This window comes from Mus musculus, chromosome 11 (assembly GCF_000001635.26).
Source record: "Mus musculus strain C57BL/6J chromosome 11, GRCm38.p6 C57BL/6J".
Lineage (NCBI taxonomy): Eukaryota > Metazoa > Chordata > Mammalia > Rodentia > Muridae > Mus > Mus musculus.
Genome location: NC_000077.6, coordinates 77,718,487 through 77,728,912, shown reverse-complemented (window position 1 = coordinate 77,728,912; position 10,426 = coordinate 77,718,487). Strand labels below are relative to the sequence as shown.

The 10,426-nt window shown below is 43.8% G+C and overlaps 1 protein-coding gene across 2 annotated transcripts; it reads left to right on the top strand.

The window, feature by feature from the left end:
* The first annotated feature begins 3,619 nt into the window (after positions 1 to 3,619).
* Cryba1 (crystallin, beta A1) lies at positions 3,620 to 10,299 on the top strand. 2 transcript variants are annotated; one of them, NM_009965.3, is made up of 6 exons: positions 3,620 to 3,662; positions 5,299 to 5,363; positions 6,186 to 6,304; positions 7,883 to 8,024; positions 9,383 to 9,525; positions 10,011 to 10,299. In NM_009965.3, the coding sequence occupies exons 1-6, from the start codon at positions 3,632 to 3,634 to the stop codon at positions 10,156 to 10,158; spliced, it is 648 nt and encodes a 215-aa protein (NP_034095.1). In that variant the 5' UTR covers positions 3,620 to 3,631; the 3' UTR covers positions 10,159 to 10,299. The 2 variants fall into 2 exon arrangements, with proteins under 2 accessions (NP_034095.1, NP_001300862.1); NM_001313933.1 differs by lacking the exon at positions 7,883 to 8,024.
* Positions 10,300 to 10,426: the final 127 nt, after the last annotated feature.

Sequence of the window (10,426 nt, the reverse complement as noted above, 5' to 3'; positions counted from 1 at the left end):
CTTCCCTGGCCCCATGGCCTGACTCCCCTACCCCTGGGCCCAGAGGCAAGGCCAGAGAGACAAGCCACCCATAAAATTTGGTTGAGTAGCAACCATCCCTGGCATGTGGCCAAAGGATGAAGAAACCCGAATTTGCCCAGCTGACACTTTGCAGGGGAAGGTTGTCCTATTTCCCTGGGTTAGTCATCACCCCTGCATCCATGAACGGTCATCCTACTTGCTCCCACAATGAGTATGTGGGCTAAGAAAATGTTTCCCAATCCATGTCTCTGATAGACCTGCAGAAAGAAGACAGGGGCTGGAGATGAACCATGCTCAAGTCTCTTGGATCCCATCCCCAGAGCAGTGATCATCCAATGCCAGGCACCAGGCCACAGAGGAAAAAACATGTACTTTGCAGTCAAATAGACATGGGTTGAATCCTGCTAGGTTTCTTGGCTTAGAATCTAGCCTTCCCGTTCCTCAGTTTACTCAAGTCTATAAAATTACTGTAGCATTGACCTATTTCGTGGGGCTGTCCCGAGAGGATCAGGAACAAAATGCCAGACTGGTGGTCAATGCTCTCTCTTGTTTTGTTTTTTTTTGTTGTTGTTGTTGTTGTTGTTTTTCGAGACAGGGTTTCTCTGTGTAGCCCTGGCTGTCCTGGAACTCACTTTGTAGATCAGGCTGGCCTCGAACTCAGAAATCCACCTGCCTCCGCCTCCCGAGTGCTGGGATTAAAGGCGTGTGCCACCACACCCGGCTCAATGCTCTCTCTATGCTACAGTTACTACGGATGAACAGGAAATTGTGAAACCCAGTCTGGGAAGGGACCACATACAGTTTCTCCCTTCATTTCTACTCCCTTGCCCTAAATTCCCTGAAAAGAGGTGGGACTAGGAGCTGGAGCTTTGAGGTAAGGTCCATGTAGGACAGGCAAAGCAGAATCTCAGATAACAAGGGAAGTTCCACATCTTTGTGAAGAGACGTGGCTCAGGGCTAGAGTGTTCGTCTAACATGTGCAGGCCCTGGGTTGATTCGCAGTGTCATGAAGGAAGCAACAGCCACTCAAGCCCCCATATCAGGCTATCCTTTTGATAATTAGCACAGGAGACCTCAGAATCCTCAAGTCTCTGGGACGTAAGGTGATAAAAGAAAATGATGTGTGTGTTGGGGGTGGGGCTGGCAGCTTAGGAATTCTTGGTGGACATATGCCAATGGTTTGCACACTCTCTGAGCCACACACAATCCCCCATGCAATGATTTTGTGCTTCTATTTCCTCTCTGAAATGAAAAGTTAACTAAATCAGTCTTTACTGAGCCAACAATTCATTCAAGTATAAAACTCTCCCCAAAGATCCTGAGTGGAAAAAAGAGTCCCAGGCAGTGCAGGTGGGATGGGCAGCTGTGTACAGCAGGGTGACAGGGCAGTGAAATTGTCACATGTTCACTGTGCCTCTTCCAAAGTCACAAGACTCATTCATTTTCTCAAAATGGATTTATCAAGCTAAATAGAAGAAGCAGATAATTAGGTGGTATTTATTTTTCAAAAATAACTGTTTTAATATATATAGTTTTCCCAGACAGGGTTTCTCTGTGTAGCCCTGGCTGTCCTAGAACTCACTCTGTAGACCAGGGTGATCATGAACTCACATGCCCAACTCTGCCTGGAATTAAAGGTCATCACTGCCTGGCTAACATAAAATGTATTCTTGTTGCTTAAAGTTCAAAGACTACAGAAAAATATATTGTGAAAAAATTTGCCCTAAATCAAGTGGCTCAGTTCCCTTCTTTGAATCCCAATATCTCTAGTTTCTAAAGAAATTTTTACAAGGTGAGGCCATACAAGTCAGTCCAGAGATTAGGAGATGAAAGAAGTAGTTGACCAAAGAAGTATTTTTCTTTTTTCTTTTTTGGTTTTTCAAGACAGGGTTTCTCTGTGTAGCCTTGGCTATCCTGGAACTCACTCTGTAGACCAGGCTGTCCTTGAACTCAGAAATCCCCCTGCCTCTGCCTCCCAAGTGCTGGGATTAAAGGCATGCACCACCACACCCAGCTTATGTTTAATTTTTTTAATTAAATATTTTCTATATTTACATTTCAAATGTTATCCGCTTTCCTGGTTTCCCCTTCGAAAATCCCCTCCCCCTGCTCCCCAACCTTCCCACTCCCATTCCTGGCCCTGGCCTTCCCCTATACTGGGGCATAGAACCTTCACAGGACCTGGGGCCTCGCCTCCCATTGATGACCGAAGAGGCCATCAAGAAGTATTTTTCTAAGATGGCAGTCTGGAAAGGAGAAAAAGGACTAAGACAGGGGGTGGGAAGTGGGGGACAGCAAAATGGCTCAGCTGGTAAAGATGTTCCCTTCCACCACTGAATTTAATCCCTGGAACCCACTTGGTGGAAGGAGAGAACTGACTCTCAGAAACACACATGCACACACACGCACACACACACACACACACACACACACACACACACACACGCGCACACACGCACACACACACGCGCGCGCACACACACTCACACAAACTAAGTAAGCAAATGTAAATGCACACACACACAAGTGATAACCACCAAAAAATCCCTCAGGTTATTAGCCCCAAATTTTTAAAAGCAAACTACAGTATTAAAGTGAGTATTTAATAAAACAAAGTGAGATTCAGGTCTACCTGTCAATTGTAATTGAATTTAGCTACAGATGTGTAGAGAATAATCGAATAAGAAGCTTTGCTGGGCAGTGGTGGCACACGCCTTTAATCTCAGCGCTCGGGAGACAGAGGCAGGCAGATTTCTGAGTTCTAGGCCAGCCTGGTCTTCAGAGTGAGTTCCAGGACAGCCAGGGCTACACAGAGAAACCCTGTCTCGAAAAATCAAAACAAAGCAAAACAAAACAAAACCAAACCAAACCATGGGCTGGAGAGATGGCTCAGTGGGTAAGAGCACTTACTGCTCTTCCGAAGGCCCTGAGTTCAAATCCCAGCAACCACATGGTGGCTTACAACCCTCCGTAATGAGATCTAATGCCCTCTTCTGATGCATCTGAAGTCAGCTACAGTATACTTATGCATAATAATAAAACTTTTGTTTGTTTTATTTTATTTTGTTTGTTTTGTTTTTGAGACAGGGTCTCATTATATAGCCTGGGCTGTCAAAGAACTTAATATATAGATCAGCTGGCCCTGAAATCATAGAGATCCAACTCTGCCTCCGTCTCCTGAGTGCTGGGATCAAAGTCTTGCCCCATGACTACTTCTGGCTCTGTGTGTGTGTGTGTGTGTGTGTGTGTGTGTGTGTGTGTGTGTGTGTGTGTGTGTGTGTGTACATATGCAGATGGTCCATTTTGATGTGCTTTCCACAACCTTTCAACATTTTAGGTAGGTCCCAGGTGGAACAGGATAGGGACAAGCATTCACTGTAGAGCACTTCTGTCCTTAGCTCCCAGCTGCTCTGAGAAGCCCAACAGTAGGGCCCCTGCACTTCTGGAACCCTAAACAAAGCTCTGAGGGACACCTCCCCCAATAGGCTGAGCCACTAAAGCTCTGGGGATCAGGAGGAACAAAGAGAGAGGGAAAAGAGAGTGCTGACAGAGCCGCTGGCCATCATCTGTGGGACTATAAAGAGGGGATCCGGAGACGAAGCTGCACCAGATGGAGACCCAGACTGTGCAGCGGGAGTTGGGTGAGTAAGGTCTTGACGGCGCCTTTATCTTTCCTTTCCTCGATAGACAGATGCAGAGGAAAAACCAGTTGTGTCCCATTTAGAGGTTAGAATATTTGAAGGTAGAGAAAGTGGGGGACAGCTTCATTTGCTACCTTAAGTAGTTGCCTGTGGCAGTAACTACATTTTTAGCAATGGAGACTAGGAGTCAGCAGGTCGCAGGGCACAGGGCGGGCGTGGCAAGGAGGAGATGCTTATTTGGAGGCTCCGTTGCTATGGAAATATCCAGATTTTCATGCATTAGCTCCTGGGCTGGATGCCAGAGTAGAATCCTCAGTGTTGGTTCTGGGTCTAGAAACCTGATATACACGTGCCAGTCTTCTTTCCCCTTCCCTTTCCTTCACCCATCCTTCTCCTCATCATATACTGCTTAACTTCTACGGTCTTTGGTCCTCGTTCATGAAATGGGATAGTGATGGTATTTGACTTGTGAGGACTAGATACATTATTCAAGTAAAGCAGGGACTGACATCAAATAAGCCATTGGCTCTTTTGTTTTGTTTTGGCTTTTCAAGACAGGATTTCTCAGCGTAGCCCTGGCTGTTTGAAACTTACTCTGTAGACCAGGCTGGCCTCGAACTCAGAAATCCGCCTGCCTCTGCCTCCCAAATGCTGGGATTACAGCCGTACACCACCACACCCAGCCCAAGCCATTATATTTTTATAATTACCCTTTCTTCTTCACACACAGTACTAGGAATTGAATCTAAGAGTTCATACGCATGCTGGGCAAGCACTCTAGTACTGAGCTGTATTCCCAGCCACATCTCCCGCTCCCTCTTTAAGACTAAGTTTTCCTATGAAACCCTAGCTAGCCTGGAACTCAATAGCCCTTACTTATTGATTTGAGACAGAGTCTAAGTGTAGTCCAACTCGGTCTTGAACTTGCAATCCTCCTACTATTTCAAATAGCAGGCATTAATTTCAAATTACTCTATGCCTCATCTTCCCACAGCTTTGGCATGGTGCTGTATCAGTCACACAGGAATTTCTGCTATGGAGATACTGACACAGTGTACACTCAGTAGTGACATAGATGAGCACTGTAAGTGCTGAAGAGTGAGGGAGAAGTCAGACTCTGCAGGTTGGAAAAAGGCAAAGGAGTCGTGAGGCAGCAAGGTCAAAACATCTAGGTCTATGAGAGAGGAGACAGTGGCATGGGCATGCAGGATAGGTTAGTTTGGGTGCTGAGAAGACAAGAAGGTTGGACTGCAGTTTAATGAGTGGCAGGTGAGGTGGGGAATTCTGGCCCTCCCGACTGAATGACTAGATACATGATGAGTCTAGACAGTTGTTAGGAAGTTGATATTGTGAGGCCCAGGCAATGTTCTCTGAAGGCAAGCAAGAGGACAGAAGGAATATTTAACAAGAGTACCAAATGCTTTTGCAGTCTTTTACCTGTATTACTTTTCTAATTTTTACAGTGTCTATATGTAAAAGGTTTGTTGATAGAAAACCTGAGGTTTTGGTAGTAGCCCCAGAGCCAGGATCTCAACCAAAATCTGGGACTGTAAGCCTCCGTTCCTTTTTCCTACACCTTACACCTCATTACTCCCATCCTGAAAATCACATCACTGATATGTATCCTCTCTTCCAGAAACTCTTCCAACCACCAAGATGGCTCAGACCAACCCTATGCCAGGATCCTTGGGGCCATGGAAGGTAAGCTGAGCCAACGGCATGAAAAATGGAAGAATCCAGCGGGGCAGGGCTGCGGTGCTGGCACATAGTAACTACCAGGCTGCACTTATTCTTGAGACAGTCCCCACCCAAAAACAAAGCAAAGCAAAACTGTTCTGTAGGAGGAAGGGCCAATCTGACATCTAGACATTGTTGAAAGGTGGCTTTCCTGGAGGTCTATGTCAGTTGGGAGATGGATGCTTGTTTCCTAGGTCAATTCTAATTTGCCATTATGTCTCCCAAGAGCCATGAGATGCAGGACCTACCTCAACCTGATGTTGGATTTAGTCATGAGCTGGGTCTTTCACTATTCCCCTAACACTTAATCCTTTCCTCAGTTGTCAACTCTGAAACAAGTTCACAGTTTGGGGAGCTTGCCAGATCAGGAGCTAGGTTCTAGTTGAAAGGATGAAAAAATTATCACAATCCTCCTTTAGTGCCTTAGAAGCAAAGAAAAAAAAATCCACAGGGTGCTTCTCAAAGTCCCAGAATCCTGATCTCTGGGTCACATGGGTGCAGGACACATGGTGGAATCAGAGTTCACACGGCCTTGATCTATTGAGCTCTGCATTGTCCCTGGAACACCATTTCTATCATAAACTTAGCCTGAACATGTTAATGTCACTGGGCAGTGGTACCACTTTGAACCCCTTTTTTGCCCTGTCTTCACTGGAAGAGACCTTATCAGGCATCCTGGGTTGTAGCTAGTTATGAAAACCACAGGATGAAGTTTGTTCTTAACTTGCACCCCTATTCTCAATGCTTTACCTGGTTCTCTTCCTTGTCCCATTCAACTCCATTCAGATAACCATCTACGATCAAGAGAACTTCCAGGGCAAGAGGATGGAGTTCACCAGCTCCTGCCCAAATGTCTCTGAACGTAATTTTGATAATGTCCGGTCACTTAAGGTGGAGTGTGGCGCGTGAGTATGAGCACCAACAGAGCTTCAGGACCTTTTCAGATAGATCTCTTTAGACATAGTACCATGTGAGTAAGGATCTAGGAAGATGTTCCCCAGATGACAATCATTTCTTAGAGGTGTCTTATTCTTCTAAAGGCAATCACTACATGCTGAATTAAGTAACTCAAAGCTAGATGTTCACATCTTGGTAGTAGACTTGCAATGGGGTAGGACAGTAATTGTATATGTGTTCTGAAGTTCATAGGTTACCTGTTTTTCTTGCCCATATAAAATAGGGAAAGGGGGAAATATATATTTTTTTCTTTTCAAGACAGGGTTTCTCTGTGTAACCCTGGCTGTCTTGGAACTCTCTCTGTAGACCAGGCTGGCCTCAAATGCATAGATCCTCCTGCTTCTGCCTCCCAAGTGCTGCAATTGAAGGTATGCACCACCGCTGCTCTATTAAAAGGAACAAAACCTCAAGAATCCAGAGACATATTAGTTCTCAGTGTTCCAGAAATTTATTGTTGATAGTCAATCTTGGTGATATTCTTTGGCTTTTGTCTTCTGATTTTTGGCAGGTTGACCCCAAGTGTAAACCCACACTAGTATTCTTGTTGTCCTATGCAGAAGTGGGTTTGCACGTGATCGAGCTTCCACAAGCTGCTCTGTACCAAAATAAAGATTGCACATGGCTTTAATCCCAGCACTTGGGAGGCAGAGGCAGGCGGATCTCAGAGTTCGAGGCCAGCCTGGTCTACAGAGCGAGTTCCAGGACAGCCAAGGCTACACAGAGAAACCCTGTCTTGAAAAAAACCAAAACAAACAAACAACAAATAGCTTCAAATAAAACTAAGTTGTTAACAACGTAGGATGCTCCATTAAGAAGGTGAAATATGAACAGCAATAGGAAGAACCTTCAAAGTAAGTAAACAAGGAGAGGGACTGGATAGGTGGCTCAGAGGTTGAGAGTACAGTCTGTTCTTCCAGAGGTCTTGAATTCAGTTCTCACCAACCACATGATGGCTCAAAACCATCTATAATGAGATCTGGTGCCCTCTTCTGGTATGCAAACATACATACAGGCAGAACACTGAACACACAATAAATCTTTTGTTGTTGTTGTTGTTGTTGTTTTTTTTTCCGAGACAGGGTTTCTCTGTATAGTCCTGGCTGTCCTGGAACTCACTTATAGACCAGGCTGGCCTCGAAATCAGAAATCCGCCTGCCTCTGCCTCCCAAGTGCTGGGATTAAAGGAGATCTTTTTTTAAAAAGTAGAGATACCCAACCCATCATGCTACTGCTCTTAGGAAGAGGCTTACAAGCTCTAGAGCCAAAGAACTGGTGACTAGGTCGTCAGTCCCCAGATAGGCAGAGATCACTAAAATGGAAACAGAGCTTTGTTAATACACATTACTAGGGGCCACTATCTTCAGTGGTTACTTTCAAAATACATTTTAAAACCTGTTCATGAGTGTACACTAGTGATTGGCTTGATATTTTACCTCACTATAAACTTACCTGAAAGAAAAGAGGTCTTCTCCCTTAGGCCATATAGGTTTTGAGTACCATGAACAACAATGACCTATTTTTGGCAGCTGGATTGGTTATGAACACACCAGCTTCTGTGGGCAACAGTTCATCCTGGAAAGAGGAGAATACCCTCGATGGGATGCCTGGAGCGGGAGCAATGCCTATCATATTGAGCGTCTCATGTCCTTCCGACCCATCTGTTCCGCTGTGAGTCTGAAATATCCACTTTTCTTCAATTGGGGCAGGGTAAAGGATGAGGTCAGACAGGTATTTGTGTTGCTTCTGTCAATTATGTTGAATGTAACAGGAAGCACTGGCTGCTCTTCCAGAGGTCCTGAGCTCAATTCCCAGCATCCACATGGTGGCTCACAATCCCGTGCCCTCTTCTAGTATGTCTGAAGACAACTACAGTGTACTCATATATTAAAATAAAATCTTTAAAATAAGTAATTTCTTCCTGAAATTTAGGGAGCAATTCATTTCTTTTACTTAATAATATCCAGTTTTCGATTAAGCTCTTGTTTAGGATACAACTGAACTGGCCAAACTTGGTCCGTTTTTCTAATTTTGAAAAACCCTAGTGGGGCTGGAGGAAAAAAATTTTTTTTTTGTATTGCCATTTACTCGTTGTTGACAAGAGTACCTATTTAGAGCCGGGCAATGGTGGCATACGCCTTTAATCCCAGCACTTGGGAGGCAGAGGCAGGTGGATTTCTGAGTTCGAGGCCAGCCTGGTCTACAGAGTAAGTTCCAGGACAGCCAGGGCTATACAGAGAAACCCTGTCTCAAAAAAAAAAAAAAAAAAAAAAGAGAGAGAGAGAGAGAGAGAGAGAGTAACTGACTTAAAGGACATTTATGTTCCAGCTCATGGCTTCAGACTGTTTTCAGTAGACTGAATCTGGAGCTGTGGATCTGGATCTGACTCTGGAGCAAGGCAAACAAGAAAGCATAGTGGCAGGAATTTGGATCTAAGAACATCAACGGCAGATCACAGCCAATTATCCATAAACAAGTAAATATTTTAATTCAGGAGTAAGGTTTGCAGAACTACCCTTTTCAATACCAAATCTCCACATTCCTCCTCCAACATGGTGACCCCAGTTGGAAATAGAAGCCTCCAAGAGGCTGCATTTAGTCTGTGAGAGCTGGACATGGTAGTATATACTTGTAATTCTAGCACCCAGGAAATTTAAAAGGCACTCTTGAACATGAGGCCAGTCTAGCGTACCCAGCAAATTTTGAATAAAAATGCTTAAGCAGAAACAAACCAACCATTTGATGTGAGTTTAAAATGGTTCTGAGTTTTGGAATGGCACTTGCCTGGGCTAGATACTCACCAAATATTCTATCTTATGATTCTTCCCTAAATTTAGTTCTATATTTCCAACTCAAAACGTCTATCTTTGCTGGGACTAAACATGTACACCATAACAACCCAGCTGGATTTTCTCTTATAAAATCCCTGTTAAGCTCAACAATGATGTTATGCCAAAAAATTAGTATAGTACTAATTTGTTAAGTTAGAATAACTATACTAGCAAAGTCTTTAAACTTATGTATTATAGAATCATAAAGAGTCTAAGATTACCATCTTCGAGAAAGAGAACTTTATTGGACGCCAGTGGGAAATCTGTGATGACTACCCTTCCTTGCAAGCCATGGGTTGGTTCAACAATGAAGTTGGTTCCATGAAGATACAATGTGGGGCGTAAGTACAAAAACAAGGATGAAACACATTTCTAAGACTTGCAAACATTAAGATATGAGATGCTTTACTAGATATCATAGACTGGCATATTAGTACTGATCTAGAATGCTTTGCTTCAGCTACAACTTGCTCTATTTTCCTCAAATGGTTATCTTTGTAGAAGCAGTTACTGACACCTTTATTTATTATGTCTATGAGTACACTGTAGCTGTCTTCAGATACACAAGAGAACATCGAATCACATTACAGATGGTTGTGAGCCACCATATAGTTACTGGGTATTGAACTCAGGACCTCTGGAAGTGCAGCTAGCACTCACAGAGCCACCTCTCCAGTCCCCTTTAATTTTTCATAAGGCTAATCTTTAATCAGTTGGAACCTAACTTACTAATGACTTGATGTTGAGAAAAAAAGTACTCAGGTTTTGGGGCGGGGGGTTATGTACTTACCAGATTTAATAACAAAATATGCTTTGAATTTTCTAGCTGGGTTTGCTACCAGTACCCTGGATATCGTGGTTATCAGTATATCTTGGAGTGTGACCACCATGGAGGAGACTACAAGCACTGGCCAGAGTGGGGATCTCACGCCCAGACTTCCCAGATCCAATCAATTCGCCGAATACAACAATAGAGCAAAAGTTCCAAAAATCCCTCAAGCATGACATCTTGCTAAGCACTCTAGAATTTCATGTTCTGCCCAGACACTGCTTCCAAATGTTAGCGCTAAAATCCACAATAAATGTCATTTAAAAAAAAGTACCTTGGAAACGGATTCAAATACTTTGTACAAATCTCTTTTGTAGCTGATTATTTTTAAAAGACAAGTCTTGGGAAAAACAAAACAAAAAACCAGGGCTGAGGATGGCTCTGACTGCTCTTCCAGAAGTCAGGAATTCAAA

Coding starts and splice junctions, on each gene's coding strand:
- Cryba1 (NM_009965.3), top strand. CDS start 3,632: ATGGAGACCCAGACTGTGCAGCGGGAGTTGG. Junction 3,663..5,298: donor GACTGTGCAGCGGGAGTTGG/GTGAGTAAGGTC, acceptor CCTCTCTTCCAG/AAACTCTTCCAACCACCAAG. Junction 6,305..7,882: donor CTTAAGGTGGAGTGTGGCGC/GTGAGTATGAGC, acceptor TATTTTTGGCAG/CTGGATTGGTTATGAACACA.